Here is an 18642-nt window from a genome sequence, read left to right as displayed (position 1 = left end):
GAACATTTTTCTTTCGTGTGGCGCGCAGAAGTGCGAACGCAGCCTTCGTTGATTGTGCACACGTGCGGCTAGAAAAGAAAATAAAAGGCGTGTGTGTATTGTTTTAGTTCAACTGCCCTCTGCGATATCTTATCTTTGCCGCGCAGATTGTAATCAAAGGAGCAGCAAAATTAGATCCTTATACACTAAGCACGTGTAAAACTTCTTCGGGCGTGACTCAAATTCAAAATCTTTTAATTGTGTGTGTTTATGATGTGCTCTTTCTAGGCTTTGTTTGACTTGAAGCACACATAATTGTGCATACATATATTTCTATTAAATAATTGAAATATTCTGAGTCATTAAATTAAAATTTAAATTAAATTGAATAATTGGTTTTGGTCAATTATTTTGACCAAAAAATTAAGAGAAGGATTAAGATAAAATGACCAACTAGATTAGTAAATATGCATTTAAAATAAAATATTAGCTCTTAAAATTATTTTATTATTTATTCTATTATTCTATAGCTCTATAGCATTGTTATTGGAGCTATGCTGGTTCAATAATATTGTGTGTTTGAAATTATTGAGTTTCTTCCATGAATGAAAATATGATTTTTTTATGTTACTCCGGTGGCCGCAGCAAATTGAAACACACAGACGATATTGTCAAACCAACTAGATAAATAAATATAATATATAATTTTGAAGAAACGAAATTAAATTTAAAGCATTATTATTGGAACTATGGTTCAGTAATATTGTGTGTTTTACAAAATAATAAGTGTTTATACCATGGCTGAAAAATCTCAAATCTGAATGCACTTGATTCGTAATTTAGAAAAGGAAAAGCGTAAAAGCCCAGAAAAACAAAAGGCCTCCAAAAATATAATTAAATAATAGAAATTCATGTTGCAGTCCTCAATATTACTAACAATAAAGTTATAAAAATATCGCAGAAACAAAAATGTATTTAACTAAGGTTTTAAGAAATAATAAAAGAAATAAAATAAATAAAATTCTTTTATGTGTATTACATTTTACAATGTTGTTAAGATTAATTTTTACAATTTTCACTGAATACAATTTTATATTTATTATAATATAATATTATTATCTTTTAATTTGCTTTTTTATTATTTCATCTCATTATTTCATCATTTAAATTTTTTTTATCGACATCATGTTTTGCTGTTTAAATTTATTTTTACAACCTTTTAATTTCATATTTATAAATAAAATATAATTTTCAGATTGATATGTTACAATTCAATTTTTCTAATGAATTATTTGTTTTTCGAACCTAATAGCTTCAAAGTTTTTTTCAAACTAAACTAATGGAAAAAAAAAATGAATTGACACGCATTAATCAGCAGGTTTTATAATTAAATAAAAGATAAAAATTTCGCCAAATATTATGGTATAAGTAGTTTTTATTCGTTTGTTTTTGCTTTCCTTTTTACAAACTAATAATCCTAATAATACATTATTGACAAAACACATCAAGTCGATGATTTTTCACAAGAACAAAAGGAGCCTTTTGATAAAACCAAATATGACAATTATTAACAAAGTTAACATTATATTTAAAGTAAAAAGTAAAAATGAGTTCAGAAAGTTTGAAAAAAAAAAATTGTACATTAAATCACATCCACGATAGCGATTCAAATTCCAGATTTTGGTGGTTATAAAAGTAGAGATTGCACCGTAACATAAGTAGGGCTCTATTTCAACAACAGATGGAAATAAAACATACAGGAACAAAAATTTTCTATTATTTTTATCACTCTCAAGAATATCTTTGCGGAAAAGTGCGTTTTATTTGTGACACATGATGATATTTTCGGAGAAATCGGATCCGATGTGGAGGTTGCACCAAATTTGCTCGCGGCGTGGGTGCTCGTGGGTCGGCAACTAGCGCGACGGGCACGAACTGATAACCCAGCAGGGCATCAGGCGGATCCGCCGTTTAATCAATAGCGGATGGCGCAGCCTAGAAAATTACACTATTTGCACCCGACTAGAGCGACCCGTGCAATTTGCGGAGGTGCGAAAGATAAAGATATGAAAACAATTTCTTGTCAAGGTATAAATAATTTATGGCCTGCAAACTTTTGCGGTTTTTGTGCGCTCCATTATTATTGTCAGAGTATTGGGGGCTTTAACGAGAAGTTTCAATAACATACTTAGAGATTCGCGGTTTCATATTATAGTGTTATTCGTGCTTTTAGTTTTGAATTCAATTTAGATAATTTCAGAGGTGCATTTAAATATAGTTTAGATAATTTGGTGCTGCAAGAGAGTTGATTGAGTTTTAAGTTTAATTATTTGGAAACCATTTAATTATTATTTTTTATTCTGAGAATTTTTTTTCTGTTTCTGTTGAATTTAATTCGTTTCAATTTAAATTGTATTTTAAGCAGGTCCATATATTACACATTAAGGGAATTCCGTTGAGTCTCTTGACTAACTATAACTTTGGGAATTTAGATTTTGAAGCTACCTAAAAATCCTAGACACATGGCAATGCGGTCAAATGGCTTTAATTAGATTAAAGAATTTTATTCTTTAGGAGTTACTTTTTAAGTTCAACCAAAACGATTAACGCATTTATTGAGTGAATAAAATTCGGGCTTGGGATAAATAGGTGATATTTGGTGAAATAATACAAATATGTGATATAAAAGATTTGGTGAAATTATGTCTGAATGCAGGTGAGATTTTAAGTGAATGATCACATAATAGGTGAAAATTGGTTGTTCATAAATAAAATGGTTCATTTTCATCAAGTAGATTATTTTAGGAGATTCTAAAACTTCAATTTTAACTAGTGAAAGGCATATCGGGACTTTTTTTTAAGTGCATTCCAGTAATTTTCGGACAAATAATATAATAATAAAAAGATCACCTATTTTTCCAATCCCTATAGAATGAGATTCTAGACTTTTGCAAATTCCTAGCTCTTCACCCAAAAGTTAATGAAATAAAAAAACTCCATTTTACAAAAATCATTATTAAATTAATATTTCCCTGACTTTCAAACTAAAGAAGTTACTTTGAACTAAATCTAATTTGAGGTGATTAAAAGATTCAAATTTTGGCAATTTCGTTATGATAAAAGATTGAACTGTTTTGAAAGTAAAATTTTCTATAGCCAATTTTCAAATCAAATTTTTGAGCACTTTTCTTCTCTTTTGAACTTCAGACTAAAATTACACACCAGCTGGCCGCACAAAGGAATAATTTAATTTGGGGGACGCGACGAGTAGGTCGGCCGATAAAAATTCAGAGGCCTACGCGGCCGTAAAATCAAACTGGCAGGCCAAGCCAGAGCCTGCGGGCTCGAGAACAAAAGTAGTTTTTATTATTTTTCCCCGGCTCTAAATTCATCTGCCAATCAATATAATGCCGTGTGCGCCTCTCGGGAATAAATTCATTAGCCGCGCCGAGCACACCAGACGAAAGCAAGCGCACACAAATTAAAATTTCCAACCCTAACGAACGAGAAAGGAACTCTCTCGAGCGCATTCAATTTCCATATAGGCCGTCTGGAGTTTTTTTCCCCGCTTATTCATGCACAGTCTGAAAAATTGGCTACTGCACATTCATTAAGTTGCAGATGGCGCGATTGCAATAATGACGACGCGAGAGAGGTTGTGCATTTTCGCCCGTTGGTCTGTGCGCAAATTTATGTATTTTATCCGTGGGAATGCGAGTTGCGAATTTTTGTGCCAACGGACCGGCGGCGGGAAAGGAGAAATTAATGAAAAATTAGACTCGTAACGGACCGACGCCGCCGCTGAGTGGCCGGCTGGACCTCAAACAGGCTCTCGTTAAAAATTTCTCAATTTTTAATTCCACTTGGGTTTGAACAGTGGCGGTTTTCAATGGCCCGGCCGTTACATTAGAATGACTGATGACGTTTTCATGCGGCTCTCTTTCACTTTGTCCGCGGGATCTGGTTTGGAGAGTGAGATTTTTTCCCGGAGACCAACATAAATTAATTTGATTGCTTGTACAACGTTTACTTTTTTCAATAATTAATAGCACAAAAAGCAGGGAGCGTTATTTTATAAATCCAAAAAGGAAAACTTAACATGGCAGCGCTCCTTGTCTTGAGACATCGATTACTTTTCAAAAACGCAAATCACGATCACAGCAAAACTTTGTAATGTACAACAACTTTTGTTAGTTCTTCTTTTGTACACAAAAATCATAAATTACAAGTTTATCTCATCAATTGCGACGCCAAGTCGAGTTCATTTTCTACAAAAGCTTTTTCAGGTTGATCTAAACACAAGGCTGGAAATATTTCGTTACAAATCTTCACAATAAGCCTTGAAGAAAGAAAGAATAAAAATCAAATTAAAACTGTAAATTAATAAATTAACACACAGAAACTTATATAAAATGATTATTTTGGTTAAAATTACTAAATATTGCTCACATTTACTGAAATGGCAAATGGATACTAATAATTGATTATTTTGTTCTGCAAGTAAATAAATATCCGTTAAAGACTTTACTTGAAAATTCATAAGTCTTACAAAACAAAGATGAATTTGTAAATTAAATTTACATAAAAAACATTTCCGAAGCCAAGATTTAGAAATACCTAGAAACTCTTCCGTTTATATTATTAAATATTTTAATTTCGCAAATGACTTGTGAAGATTAGGTTTTTTATATCTTAAGGCACGTGATTGGCACAAAATAGTTCTGCCGGTGATATCTAAGCAAAATATCACACATAGTTAATGGTAATAGCAATTTTAAGCTACTTGATTTTGATCGTTCCAATTACGAGATTCAGGGTGAAAAACAGCCCCAGCGGAGGTTATGAATGTCACGAGATGAAATATGGCCCTTAATTTATACACATATATAAATACACCCTATTGTACGACCTAATTACACTAACTTGTATGGCTATTTACGAGAAACTAGAATCATTTTGCAGGCCACTGATGGCACTGAAAAGGGCGCAGCTTTGTCTCTTGGCGGCCAAATCTTCCTCGGAAAAGATCGGCTCGCTCATCAGGGCGCCCAGGTCCTGGCACATTTTCTGGAAGGTTTCCGACAGCATCTCCTGGTAGTCCTGCTGTTCACTGGAGACTAGTTTGGCGTTCACGTGGAGAGCATCAGAGCAAACGCTGACAAACTCCCTATAAATTAAAATACGAATCCAAATTCAGCTCTGGGTTTTGCAATTTTTCTTGAATATGTAGGGATTTGAATTAATTTACCTGAAAACGTCTCGCAATTGCTCTAGATCGTCCTCAGGGTAGTCAGAATTCTTACTCGGGTCGAGGAATGCAGAGGCGTAAGCCATCGGTCCAGCATTGACTTGAACACAGACACTTCCCTGAAATTTTAGCAAAAACGTTTTCATTTCTCAGATTTTTTATTTTATAATTTTATTGAAATTAACCTTTTTTAAGGAAAAATATCATAGAAATTGAATATCGGTTATTTTTTTCTTTTAAATTTAAAATGATGCATTGTTAAAATATTTCTAATTATTATATTCCAGTTTATTTTGACTTGCCTGCAACAAAAGCTGCAGCCGTTTAGCATCCGGTGGGTTACAGTAAACAACCTCTTCCAAGTCTGAGAGCCGCTGCTTCATCTCATGCAGAGCCACAATAAGTGGATTTAATTCCATCACTTTCCTCTCGACCACAGGCAGTCGACGAACCAGGTAAGGGAAGGATTTCGAAGCTGCAGATGAAAATAAAGAATTTACAAAAATTACTAAAACTTGCATTTTAATTACTTGTCAAGATAGTCCTTCGCTTCCACTGCTCAGAGGGTCCACCCTGAGCAGGTCCGTTTTTAGTGAAGGGAGTGTCGAACATGAAGTGCTTCACATTGTGGTGGGTCCTTTCGAAAAGGGTGAGTTTGGAACCAAGTTCGCTTGGCTCCCAGTACGGTGTGACATGGGTGACGAGAACCCAACCACTGTCATCCTTCTTGTCACTGCCAGTGCGGTCCACGTCACACACAATCTTGACAGCGCCGGGTCCAAACTTGCTTGCAAACTGGTGAGTCAAGCGTTCGGAAAGCTCAGCCAGTGAGGTGACTTTTGGCTCTTTGTAGATGTACTCGACTCCCTGAGTGTTCTCGTCAAAACATGCCTAAAAAATTATTATATTGTAAAAATTATTTATAAAATTACATTTGCTAAATATTTATTAAAAAGGAAATATTATTTTGAAAACACGTATAATTTACAAACTCTATTAAATATGTTAATTTTTGAACTGCTTTAAAAATAAAAATTAGTGCAGTTACCTGTCCATAATAAGCAACTCTGTAATAGGTTCCGAGCAAACGTCGTCCAGATCTAGTTGCACACTCGGACGCTTTGGTGCAAGACTGAGCCAAATGTCTGAAGGCAGCAGCCATGGCGTTGTAGTCTCTCCTTCCTTCATACAAAGGAATGATGAGTCGGTAAAGAGGAACTTGCAGTTCGTAACGCTCGGCTCGTTCCAACAGATCTGAGCAATGGGTCAACTGCTCTGTCAGGGACACTTCCGTGTATTGAGTTTCAGCAGCCCCTGTTTCAAAAATCAAGCAATTAAGTAGTACAGTAAAATTATTATTACTGCATATTTGCCAATTAAGAAAAAAAAAATCAATTTTTAAAAGCACTCACCAGTGTCAACTTTGAGATTCTTTTCGTCTTCAGTGATGTTTGGAGATATTGCCGAGAATGCCTCGGCTCCCCAGCTTAAAAGGCCTTTCTGTTTCAGGTACTCGGCCTGAAGCGCCGCCATGTGAAGGTGGCAGAGAGCAGCTTCAGAGTACGAGTTGGCCTTTGAGTGGTTCCCTGCTAATGCTTGCAGCCAGGTCATCCTCAGTTCAGGTGTGCACGAATAAGAGTCCGCCAAGTTGAGTTGCAGCTCGTTGAGGACTTCTGGTTCGTGGTTGTGCTCCCTCATTTGAGCAGTGGCCATCAGGACATTTCTCATTCTTGTTGTCAAGGACCGAACTTCTTTTGGGAATCCTGAGAAATAAAAATGATAAAATACTAAGAGAGGGTTTATGTGAAAAAATTACGTGTTGTTTTCATTGCTTTATCACTGCTTGCAAAATTGTTTATCATCGAGAGAGACTCCTGCATTCTAGAGTTGTTTAAAACGTCCATGTTTCCAAGAAGCCGGGAAACTGATATCACAAGCTGAAATATAGATTTTGATAAAGATCCAATTTAATGGAATGTGGTCATGAAATTTACCTGCAGGTGCATGCGAGTTAATCCTTGGCGACCAGTGTATTCAAAGTTGCTTCTCATCAAAAGATAAATTATAGCACAAGACTCCTGCCTCGTTTTTGAAAGTTTCGAGTTGCAGCAGCGTAGCAGCTCAGAACACAGCAGTCCGCAGATTTTTGCGCTCCCTTGAAATAAATTAAATTAAACAAAATGCTATGAAATGAATTTTGAGTACCTTGAAATAGGACCGGAGAGAAATTGTTGACAAAAGCCCTGAGAGCAGCAAAGACGTGCATCAAAATGCTCTCGCACTGGCTCACTTGCAGAAAAGTGAGGTACATTTCAAAGATCTTTTCAGTTATCGGCGAGTCTTCTGCAGCAAGAATGGAATCTCGGCACTGCCTGCAGTACAGCCCAACGCAGTCAAGCACAACCAAGGCTATTTCCGCAGCCATGTTTGCTTCTAAAAGAGTCTGCTGGGATACTGTTCTGCTTAGTTTCCAACCTAGTAACAAATTTTTGTCAAGGACAGTAAATAAAACGGTCTTGTTTTTACTTTTTGTCTCGCTTATTGGACTAGGTTGGTCATCAATGAAACTTTGCTCGGAGGCTCCAAAGGCAGGCGCCTCCATACGGGCTGGCAGAGTGTTTGCTTTTCTGCTTTTGAACCCATTTGTGACTGGAATGGGAGCAGAGGCCAGGGATAATTTGCTGGACAATCCACCGCTCTGGTGCCTTTTTCCTTGGTATTGGAATTTCAAGAGACTCATACTAAAGAATTAAACAATTAGTGAAGGCTTGCATAAAATATGTTGAATTTACTGTAAGAGCTGGAAGAAACCAAGCAACTGAGATTGACTGCAATGTTGCCAGTATGCAACCAGGCACTGATCTCCGATGTGTTTTACCACAAACAGGTAGCAAAGTAGAATGTCTTGGGCCTCGGATGCTTGAAGCATGTCTCTGTGTCGTAAATTAGGCTGAGGGGAATTATTTAGCATCATCCTGTAAATTTAAAAATTCACATTAAGATTCAAGTTCCCAATATCATGAGGTTAAATATGAAACAAGTTAATTTTTGAAAAAAAATTTACCTTCCGATACTGCCTGGACCTTTGGCAATTGCTGTCTCTTGAGATATAGCAGAAGCTGCATCAATTGACATTGTTGAGTCATCAGACTCCAAACTGACATTAGATCCAGCAATGACAACACCTTGAAGTAAATTTGATTTAATTATTGCCTTTTTTTTAGTTTTTAAGAAATACCTTGACCAGCAATGGCAGAAAAGCCAACATTCTCCCTAGACTGTGCTCCGGAAAAGAAAGGCGATCCGCAAGAATCAAAGTGCAAAGTGTTTCGATTCGACCTGTCTCTAAATCCATTCTGCGGGCAACTGGCTGCCGAGAGGATGCTGCTGCTTCCACCCAAGTTGCTGTCAGCTATGCTCGAAGCCACGTTTGTTGATTTTGTACCAACTCTAGACCTGGAAAGGACAATGGGAAGTCTGTCCCTGTTGTCGATGGCGATTTCAAGCCATGGCAGGTACAACGACGCAATTCTGGCCAACTGACCCTAAAATCAGAAATTAAATTTCCAGTAATTGCAAATCAATGAAATCATATTTTCAACATAAATTCTGGAAATATTTTTTACCTTATTTTGGTATCTAGAGTCAAGTTCATGCTTGGCCATCAGATCTCTCAAAGTGCGCACGGCAGCTCGTCTCACTTGGTAGACCTCTTTGTTGAGCGCGTGCTGCACCTCCCGGAGCATCAATGCAGCCAGGAAATGCTGCTTGCAGAAGTCTTCGTTCAACTGGCCGGCGCTCCAGTTTTGTCCATTGTCTGTTGATCATTTAGAACATCACAAATCACCACTTGTATCATACAAACCTAATTTCTTAATCCTACTGGGTGATAAAGGCGGTGGGGCGAGTGGAATATTCAGTGGAATGAAGTGTTCGTGGCAGCAAACAGTGCCCAAGAATGAGTATTTGTACTCGCTCAACATGGCGTGCTCGCTCGTGTTGAACCTGTGGCTGTAGCGACCGACCATGCCAAGCACCACACCACGGTCCATCAAACTCAGGCAGCGCTACAATAAAATTTGATTAGTGGGAATCATTTTAAGGTTAATTAATTTTATACTTTGAGAAATAATGCAATACTGGTGTTGAGCTCCTGTGCCTCAGGTTTGTGGTCTTTGAAATTTGCAATGACACACGGGGCTAAGGAGTCCAACATTTGCCCTAGAGACAAAGTAAAATCTGCTGAAAAGCGCTCATTACGAAGCATCTGAAATTTATTCACATTAGTCGCTAGATTTTTTTCTGATTTAAATCAAAGTACCTTTATCCGTCCTGTGACTAGAAGGTGTTGGGCCATGCTCTTGGCCAAAATTTCTAAAAAGAAACCTGAGTGGCTCATCAGTTGCAGAGCCAAATGAATTTCGGTGGCTGCAATCGAGTCAAGAAGAGCTGGCATGTGGACTGCCAGTTGCTCATGGAGCGGTTGGTTGCTGTCACCAGCATGCGAGCTTCCGTATACGTACTAAAATTAAAAAAAAAAATAATAATAAATTTGGGCGCAAAAGTTGAATTTGGATTTTTTACTTTGACATAAGCAACAAGAGCATCGTGCCTGCCAGCGTCCTTCGTTTGAGTGACTATGTGTAGCAAAAGACGCATCGTGTCAATGCCGACAGTCCCGACATTTCCACATTTGGCCAATAAATTGAACAGCAAGTTCAAAATTGTAGGCAGAAAATTGAGAAGTGTAGAAATGTGTATCGCATGACCAGCCTGATAAGAAAAAAAAATTATATAGAAGTTAGATAATTATTATTTGAATGAAAAACCTTCAAAACTTTGGAAGTCTCCAGCTCGTTTGGCGGAAGTTGCACCGGTTTTGGCTCTAACAGTTTTTCAGCCTGAACAAACATGTTGTGCAAGTGGCCGTCTGTTGTTGCAAGAGTCGAGACCAGACGCAGGCCAACTCGGAATAACGACTTGTGTCCGTCCAGCCATGTGATTTCAGGGCCAGCATACTGAAAGAAGTTGGTTGTGAGAAATCTCCTGACTTAAAACATCTTAAAAGCAAACGCCCGCCAAAAATAGCAAAATCTACAAGACCGCTTTTGGATGATTTATGTACAGCTGGCTTGAAGCACTGTAGCGATCGCAAGATAAATTTGAACTGTACGATACCCAACGACTTACGCCCTTGCCCAGCCCAAGAGGCTTCACTGCCAAGTAGCCATCAGGAAGTGATGCTGCTATGGCTAGATCTTTGTCTCCAGTTTCAATCCTAAAATAAAAGAAATTTTAGCTTATGTAAATAATTAGAAAATTAAAATAATTTTTTTTTTAAATATTCATTTCTTTATCAAAGATGTCAATCCAGGAAAAAACAAGTATAATTATATTATTACCTTCCATCGGTGGATAGAGGCAACCATGCGTATCCAACGCTCGACTCAAGGCCAGGGCTGGAATTGCTGCCTCCCAAACTTGTTTTCTTGTTAGCATCACAGGTAATGTGATGAAATCGAAATAGCAAGTGATGCGTTGGACTCAAACACACAGGCAGACGCAGCTTCACTTCGGAGTACCAACTTGGAGAACGGTTGTGGTGCAAAACTGGGCACACAAATTGATCGACCAGAAGATCACTGCCCGGAATTTGATAAATGCACTGGAAATAAAATTTGAGCTTTTAAGAAATTTCCTCTGATGATGGATCAGGTTTACTTTGATGGCTTGAGTGTCTTCGGCGTCAGAATCGCGGAGTTCTACAGTGCAGGCCAGATTTCTAGCTTTGGCGAAAACTTTTTGCGCCTCAAAGCAGAGCTGCTTAGGGTACACATAAAGGTGGTGGCAGGGGACTGAATAGGGTTGTCGACCTGGCGTACCGGTCGCTAAATGATTCTCAAACTCAACAACCTCGATTGACGCAGCTGTTTCTGATGAGGGGTTGAATGGCTTGATGGGAGCTAGGGATGTTGTGAGCGAGTCTACGATAAAGCAAATTATCTCTAGCTGGTACAAAGAACGAAAGAATGAGTGGAAAACTTACTTTCAGGTGGGTCTGTAATAAAGGTGACGTTTATGTTCACTGTTGCTGGGATCGTGGTAAGTCGGCTCATTTTGTCAGGCCTGAAAATGTTTAATGACAATTCAAAAATAAGTCTTTAGAAAGTATCAAATCGGTTATTACTTTTTGAAGTCTTGTAGCATTTTCAGAAGCTCTTCATCATTTAGTTTGTTTGGTTCCTGGCGATACAAAGAAGAAAATTGTGCAGACATGTCTAATTGGCCGCTTGTGTGTCTAAATAGAGGCCGAGCAGCCCAAGCAAAAGGCATTCGGTACTTTCCTAATCTGTTCAAAAGAAAAAAATTAATCAAGACTTTTCAATAATAATTTATTCTTACTTTTGACAGCATAGTTTGGCCACTTTAAGTGCTTTTTGAGCAATTTTTGAGTCTCGTCCTGGTCGGATGTAAGGCTCTGTACTTTGGTTTATTGCACCCTGCAGCACTTTTTCCACTCTCAAAACCAAATAAACATCAGGGTGTGGATTAGTGACGCTCAAAATAGCCTTTGAAAAAACAAATTTCATTATCATATACATTTATTTTCAAAAGATTGAAAAAAGTACCTGATGCAAATTCTCCAAATAGCTGTGAGGTATGTTGTTCCATTCAGGAGGGTAAAATGACTCAACTCCATTTTCTTTGGTTCCGTTTTCCTCACCATTCTGCACCAGCATGGCTTTGGCTTCATCTGAATTAACATCAAAGTGAATGTCTTCAGTCAATTTCCTATTATCCTTGGCATCGAAAAGTGCCAGAATGAGGAAATATGGCTCAATCTGACAAGAAATAAAAACAATTAGTTTTCAATTTTGAAACGGTTCAAATCATTCCAAACAATACCTGAGAAATATTTTCATCTCCTAGTTGTGAATGCAGTTTCAAGGAAAAACCTTCACATTTAACTAAGAGTCTCAGCCCGAACTGTTCTCTGTAAGGTTCGGCGGTGGCATCAAGAGATTCTTTTTTAGCAACCTGTTTATATTTAAATCATTAATTAAAATGATCAAAAATTGTTTTCAAAAAATACAGATTCAGGTAGGTGGGGGCAGACAGCAAAAAGTCTGCGTCGGTTGTCCTGCCTTGCGGCTGCGATTGACGAGTCTGTCTCTCGAGAGTACCTGACTAGCTCAGGTATCATACTGTTTTCCAACCCCTTCAGGGTGCCAAAGGACCATGTGTGCGGCGAAGGTGAAGCAACTGACTCTATTTTATTATTTATCCCGTTAATCTTCTCATCAAACATTGGAAAAATAAACAAAATGTAATACCTCTCTCTGTAAGCTTTTTATCGTCGTTTTGTTTATTTTGCGCCACGATTAAGCTCAAGGCTGCAACCCAGTCGTTCATTTCAGCCTCGGTCTCGGCAGCAAAACAGACCACCTTTGTGCCGCTGCCAGACGAGCTACCAGCGAACTTGAGCTCAAAAGCAAATCGCCCTCTCTTGGGGTTCTGTCAGAATAAAAAAAAATTAAATTAGGAGTGTTGAAGAAACAAAAACTGGGAATCCCAACCTTGACAACTTCAGTACAAAAATCCATCACAAAATCACTCTTCGGATCGCCCCTCTTTTCAGGTTTCTGCATTTCAAGGATGTACGTCCCGTCAACCTCTCTCCTATTATTGGTCAGTTGTTAAATGCAAACTTTTAATAGAGAGATTCAAATTACTTTAAATAACAGTAGCGTCTTTTGAAAGTTTTGGAGGCCAGGTTGACAAATATTCGTTCCTGGCCACTCTCAGGTCCCTTCAATAAGATTCCTTGTTTTGTTATGTCAATAGATCTATCAGATGACTAAAATGCAGAAAAGAATATCAATTTAACCTGCACAATGAGTAAAATTTTGAGTGTTTTTACTTCATCTCCTGCGTCGATGTCTGCGTCAATTTCATAAACTTCCTCCCTGAGTTCTTCAGGCTTGGTCGTTCTAAAATAATAAAATTTTAGGTTGAAAATTTGTAAATGTTTTTTATTTTATTCTATAGCAATGGTATGTGGTCAATTTGAATTTACTTTGGTAGATCATGGTAGGTGCCTGCATGACTGCTGTACTTGAAGTGGACAAGGTTCCAGTTGGTATTGTAGCTTCTGAGGCTCTCCCTCGCCAGAAGTGGGCTCTGAGCCAATTTTGCCAGCTGGTCCTCGCCGGCCACCACACATCCTGGCAGAGGTGGAAGCACGGTTCGAAATTTACGAGGCAGAATAACTTGCTGCAACACAATCAAGATTTAAAAATCTCTCTCGAGCAATTAAATTTTACAGCTTCCTCTGCCTACCGAAACATCGTCCGATGGATACAAAAGCAGCTCTCTTTGCGGGTCGTTCTGCAGCAGAGTCTTATTTTTGAGTATGAAAGCCTCGTATTCAATTGGAGTCACGAGTTCAGGTGCCGAGGACTGAAAACAAAAAGCACAAAAAATTGGGTGGGTGTCAATGACGAGTGGGATTCGTTGAGTAAAATGCCCCGATTAGGCTAAAAACTTACATGCGAAGATGTTTCTCGCACGACCTGCGACATCGTTTCGCGCAAATGCGCTGCCATTCCTGGCTTTTTGAGGGCCCTGGCGAATTTTCTTTCGCTCATTTTGCCAGCGGACGTGGAGAAGCGGCAAAATTTGCTGTCAGTCAGACTCTCACGCTCGCAGAACAAGTCGCATCATGATTGTGACAGTGATCATCGACGAGACCTTGGAGCACCTGCAAAACATCTATTGACCTTTACTGATGACATCAACTCGGCGAGGATGCGAGATAAAAACTACTTGCTGGAGAAAAGGCCATCAACATCAGCTGCTCCTACTCTAGACAAGAAAAGTAGTGAAGGAATGAAAAAGGGAGGCTCCTGAGGCTCCTCTTTGTTTATAGTACATAAAATGATTATGCCAACCTGAGGTGTGGCTTTTTGTACACAATTCTTTGAAGTAAACTCAATTTTAAAATAAATTAATATTTAATTTAATCTAAAAAATGTTAAAAAAACTAAATTTACTTTATTTTTCAAAAATAATTGGTTTAAAACTAAAATCAATTGTATTGTAAGCTTTGGAATGTTGGTACTGATCCCGCCAAGGGGGCTTTGGAGTGACATGAATGAGCGTGAGCCGCAAAACTGTTTGGCATTCTGGCATCTGTTTCTGCTCGAGCTTCAAAACATTTTTCTGAACTTGTTTTTCTCGCAAAATTTTATGGTACACAGCCAATTTTTTAACAATTTTGTGACTTCCGAGACGAGATTCTACAAAATTTAAGCGGATATTGAATTTCTAATTTGACGGTAGAACAAGATCTAATTTTTTTAATTTATTTTTTTACGACGTGGATAATTTGCGTTCTCATTTCACTAAACCCGGCGTATTTTCTTCCCAGATTGATTGTGTGGACCAAAAATGTTAAACCAGGCGGCGGCTGAGGCGCTTTACTCGGCCACGTACGTAGAAAATTATCTGGACTGCTTGGAAAATCTCCCAGATGATCTCCAACGCCAGCTTTCTCGTCTGCGTGAACTTGACGCTCTTTACCAAGGTGAAAGGTTATTTTTACTTTTAATTTTTTCAAACTAATTCGTCGTATTTACAGGATACACCGATGAACTAGGAGAGCTGACGGAATCGTTCAAAAAAGAGTCGGACGGAGCGGCGCTGCGGAAACTGCAGACCCAAATGCAACAGACTTTGATTAGGGCGCAAGAAATCGGCGACGAAAAACTGCAGGCGGTCAACATCCTGCAGGAGCTAATCGAAAACCAAGCTCGACTTCTAGAGACTGACTCAAAAAATCTAGGTATAGAAATAATTTTGATAATAATTATTTTGTATTTATGTAACTTGTTGGTTCGTAGACTTCGGTAAGGATCAGGAAAATACGGAACCAAGCAGTAAGGAAATACCTAGTGGTCCAAGAGAACAGACAAGTTACTCAAGCAGCTCAAACGTTACCACGATGGCCGTTGTCAACTCGGCCAGCAATTCCGAAAGGCAGTCGAAAAGAGCTCGGAGGTCAAGAGTTGAAATTGTGGAGGAAACTTACACCAGCATCACTATTCAAGTAATACAAGAAATTAACTTTTTATATGGAAAAAAACTAATGCTAAATCTGGATAGCAGACAAGCTCCACCACAGAGAGGAATGTTGAAACAAGAGGAAATTCGTCCGTGTCTGAAAACTCAAAATCAAATTCCGGAGGAAATTCGGGCGGCATGAGTAGCAGCAACGTGAATCAACGAAAACAGACCAAGAAGAAAAAGAGGAAAGCAAAGCAGGAGAAAGAGCAAAAGCAGCAAAAGAGGCAGCACCAGCAGGATGACTCTCCTCAGGTTTGTAAAATAACAAAAATTTCAATTTTTGCATAATTCTAATCCATATTTTTTTTAAATTTCTTACTTTTATTTCATCAAAGTAATAAAATAATCAATCATTAAAATTTTCATTGCAGGAGATTCCGATAGATCCGGATGAGCCGACGTACTGCCTTTGCGACCAGATCTCATATGGCGAGATGATTTGTTGCGACAACGATCTCTGCCCCATAGAATGGTTCCACTTTTCTTGCGTCTCACTCAGTTCAAAACCCAAGGGCAAGTGGTTCTGTCCCCGCTGCCGAGGTGACAGACCCAACATAATGAAGCCAAAGGCTCAATTTCTCAAAGAACTGGAGCGGTACAACAAGGAGAAAGAAGAGAAGGCGTAATTTGAACTTTATTTTGAGAGGTATTTTAGCTGTAAATAAAATCTAATAATTAATAAACTGGGATTTTTAAGAATTCAAATCTCGCTATTGCTTAAACTTTAAACTTTATTTCCGAGGGCATAAATAGCAGACAAAACTAAACTTAATTAATCCACAGAAGTCTCTTAATCGACCTAATATTTTGTACGGAGGCGGTGACGGAGAGAACTTTCGCACTTGAAAGTCAAATCCCTCAACCGTCTCTGAAGATGCTCGCAAAATGGAACATTCACTTCCAATTTTCAAACATTTCTACACTTTCACCAGTCCTGGCATTTTAAAGTTTTTAAATTTTATCAACGTCCACCACAGTCAGATTTACGGGAATCATTTCTTCCGACGAGTCATCCTCCATAGTAACATTTTTCAATGTTGTAGTTGTCGGTCTAGGCGTTGTTGTTGTTGCGGGCGACCTTTGAACTTGATACTTTGTTGTTAACTTTTCGTAGCTAAATTTCACTTCAATTAGGATTAAAATATTCTTTGGTTCAAAGCTAGGCTATACTTAGTGGTTCTGTTGTTGCTGATCAAGTCTGATCCGGGAGGCCCTGATTTGTGTAGATAGGCAACTGGCAAGAGTCGGCCCTCCCTGTCGTCCATGCGGCTGTTTTGGTATGGCCAGTACCTTTCACTGCATGGTCTCCATTGCAGTTTGGACATTCCAACATAGCACCTGGGGAAAATCAGCCAAAACATTTATTTTTTATCAAAGAAATTAATTATAAATTTACAAATTTCAATTTTATATTAATCTTTAACTTAAAATTCCTTAACAAAAAATTTATCTTTTCTTTTTTAATTATTATATTACCAAGGCATTTGCATCCCCTCCGAGTATCCACATCTGTGTGTCGGGCTGCAGCAGTAGTCCCAGTCCTTGCCGTTGTTGGGGTCCAATGGACACGACCAGAACTCGGCGTTAGGGTCCATTCTGCAGACGTGACCTGCCGCGCACGGCTTTCCACTGACCGTAAAGGCCATCCCGTCGCCTCCTGCTAAACCTCCCTGAGGATAGCCGCCGATCTGGTTGCTCTGTCCGGTGAAACCTCCTCCGTAGCCGCCGCCACCAAAGCTGCCAGAAGTTGAAGTCGAACCTCCGTAGTTCGATCCACCACCGTAGTTTGACCCAAAGCTCTGCTGGGTCGGAGTGTTTCCGTAACTTCCGAAGCTCGGTTTTTGAGGGTTACTCAGCCAGTTGTTATTTTTATCACGGTCTATTTGCAGATTGTGCTTACTTTTCAATTTTTTTTTAAAATTAAAATTATTTACCATTCCAAGGTCCGACGCTGTTTGACGATCCGGACGCTCCGGGCAGTCTGCACCTTTCGTCCGACCAGTCCCAGGCCATCAAACGCCACCCCTCCCCACTTGCTTTGTCCTCTTCGTGCAAAAAGTCTGCGTTAGGCTTCAAATCTCGCTGGGCCAGTTCGCTCAGCAAGCAATTGTGTCCTTGAACACCAGCTCTAAAATATTAATTTAAAAAATATTAAAATCCAGCAGGAAATGCTCAAATCTTAAATAATAATTTATAACGCAAGTTTTTGTGTTCCGCTAAATTATCAGAATCTGATATTGTTAATTTTTTGTAGTTTCCCGGGCCGATATAGTTAGGTGTTGAATTTCCAAGCGGTTGGCGTATCAAATTGCGATATGATTTGAAGTGAACTTGCCTGTAGGCAAGGGAACGGCACGGCGTCTTCCACTGCTGAAGCGAATTGGTACATCTTGATAGGCAGTCGGACAAGGAAGGCGCGTGTGTAGCCACTGTGACCACGTTGGCCGCAAGACGAGCCGATGGCCAGTACTCGGCGTAACAATCTAAAAGTGAAAATTTAATTTGAAAAATTATATTGTTAATTAAATTAATGTATTTTTATATTATAATTTTTTTTAATTTTTATAATCCAAGTTGAATTTGAATTTGAGCAAAAATAATACATCTCAAATTTTACTCAAAATAAAAGTTAGAAAAAAATTTAGGAGGAAAAGTCCCTTAGTTTTTTGTTGTATTAAAAAAATATGTGCGTATTTACCTTGTCCAGTTGAACCTTGCAAATTAGGTCTTTCATGCACTCCAGGCATGGGTTGCGCCAGCAGCGGTGGCAGAGGGTCGTTGTCGTTGCCTCCTCTGACAGGGGTGCTCGGACCCACTGGCCATGGCGTTGAAGGCGGGTACGGCGGAATGTGCTCGCAGCCTCTTCCACTCAGGATTCGCTCATAAATCTCAAACTCAGGGTCAGGGACCATACCCTCGCGAGGGTGCAGCTCCTGCATCGGTCTGTCGGTTAAAAGGCAAGAGTCGCCTGTGGTGCCGGGAGGACCGTGTCGGTAGCTGAAGGCGCGGCACACAAAGTCTCTGGCCTGCAGACACTCCAGTTGGCAGCCGCCCAGGGATGGGTGGTTCGACGTGTTCCTGATGGCCAGTTTGTCCAGTCGCTGTCCACTCCAAACTCTTGCAAAACACTCATCTGGCAAAAAAAAATTGTTTGCAATGTTTTTTTTTTGTAAAAACAAAAAAAAATATTTACTGTCCATTTCTGAGAGGGAAAGACATAAAAAAATTGTAATTAAAATTTAGATTTCCATGGTTTTAAATTATTATACATGTAGAAAAAACATTTTAAA

The 18642-nt window shown here is 38.8% G+C and overlaps 3 protein-coding genes across 8 annotated transcripts in view; 1 reads left to right on the top strand and 2 right to left on the bottom strand.

Moving 5' to 3' along the window:
- Positions 1-1390: 1390 nt before the first annotated feature.
- On the bottom strand, positions 1391-14111 carry LOC132201733 (dedicator of cytokinesis protein 9). Of its 2 annotated transcripts, none has more exons than XM_059628161.1 (36): positions 14054-14111; positions 13777-14007; positions 13568-13687; positions 13305-13501; positions 13149-13218; positions 12961-13085; positions 12805-12907; positions 12562-12742; positions 12321-12496; positions 12134-12265; positions 11857-12069; positions 11630-11796; positions 11415-11576; positions 11274-11353; positions 10949-11211; positions 10630-10892; positions 10406-10505; positions 10057-10245; positions 9812-10000; positions 9549-9749; positions 9348-9494; positions 9093-9294; positions 8854-9044; positions 8466-8772; positions 8292-8412; positions 8020-8202; positions 7754-7968; positions 7433-7702; positions 7222-7382; positions 7044-7164; positions 6640-6990; positions 6276-6541; positions 5758-6118; positions 5530-5702; positions 5228-5346; positions 1391-5146 (listed from the first exon to the last, which is right to left on the bottom strand). In XM_059628161.1, exons 2-36 carry the CDS (start codon positions 13873-13875, stop codon positions 4915-4917), a joined length of 6450 nt encoding a protein of 2149 aa, XP_059484144.1. In that variant the 5' UTR covers positions 13876-14007; positions 14054-14111; the 3' UTR covers positions 1391-4914. The 2 variants fall into 2 exon arrangements, with proteins under 2 accessions (XP_059484144.1, XP_059484145.1); XM_059628162.1 differs by having other exon boundaries at positions 9111-9294; positions 10418-10505.
- A 265-nt stretch (positions 14112-14376) lies between these two features.
- Positions 14377-16057, top strand: LOC132200906 (inhibitor of growth protein 1). Of its 3 annotated transcripts, none has more exons than XM_059626683.1 (6): positions 14377-14479; positions 14658-14813; positions 14868-15071; positions 15130-15335; positions 15392-15604; positions 15724-16057. In XM_059626683.1, the coding sequence occupies exons 2-6, from the start codon at positions 14678-14680 to the stop codon at positions 15976-15978; spliced, it is 1014 nt and encodes a 337-aa protein (XP_059482666.1). In that variant the 5' UTR covers positions 14377-14479; positions 14658-14677; the 3' UTR covers positions 15979-16057. The 3 variants fall into 3 exon arrangements, with proteins under 3 accessions (XP_059482666.1, XP_059482667.1, XP_059482665.1); XM_059626684.1 differs by having other exon boundaries at positions 14379-14565; positions 15395-15604; XM_059626682.1 differs by having other exon boundaries at positions 14379-14565.
- Positions 16054-18642, bottom strand: part of LOC132200904 (collagen alpha-1(XI) chain) — a 38262-nt gene continuing 35673 nt past the window's right edge. Inside the window, exons 7-12 of one of the 3 annotated variants that reach the window (XM_059626679.1) lie at positions 18051-18485; positions 17688-17835; positions 17287-17480; positions 16829-17231; positions 16523-16690; positions 16054-16466 (exon numbers count right to left, since the gene is read on the bottom strand). In XM_059626679.1, coding sequence (XP_059482662.1) covers positions 16304-16466; positions 16523-16690; positions 16829-17231; positions 17287-17480; positions 17688-17835; positions 18051-18485 — 1511 coding nt within the window. In that variant the 3' untranslated portion in view covers positions 16054-16303. Of the gene's footprint in view, positions 16477-16522; positions 16691-16828; positions 17232-17286; positions 17481-17687; positions 17836-18050; positions 18486-18642 lie in introns of all 3 variants that reach the window. The other 2 variants (XM_059626681.1, XM_059626680.1) reach the window with 2 other exon arrangements.

The sequence above is a fragment of the Neocloeon triangulifer genome, unplaced genomic scaffold, assembly GCF_031216515.1.
Source record: "Neocloeon triangulifer isolate White Clay Creek 2 clone unplaced genomic scaffold, ASM3121651v1 ptg000014l, whole genome shotgun sequence".
Classification (NCBI taxonomy): Eukaryota; Metazoa; Arthropoda; class Insecta; order Ephemeroptera; family Baetidae; genus Neocloeon; species Neocloeon triangulifer.
Note: the sequence above shows the minus strand (reverse complement) of the source record. Positions and strands in the feature narration are given on the sequence as shown.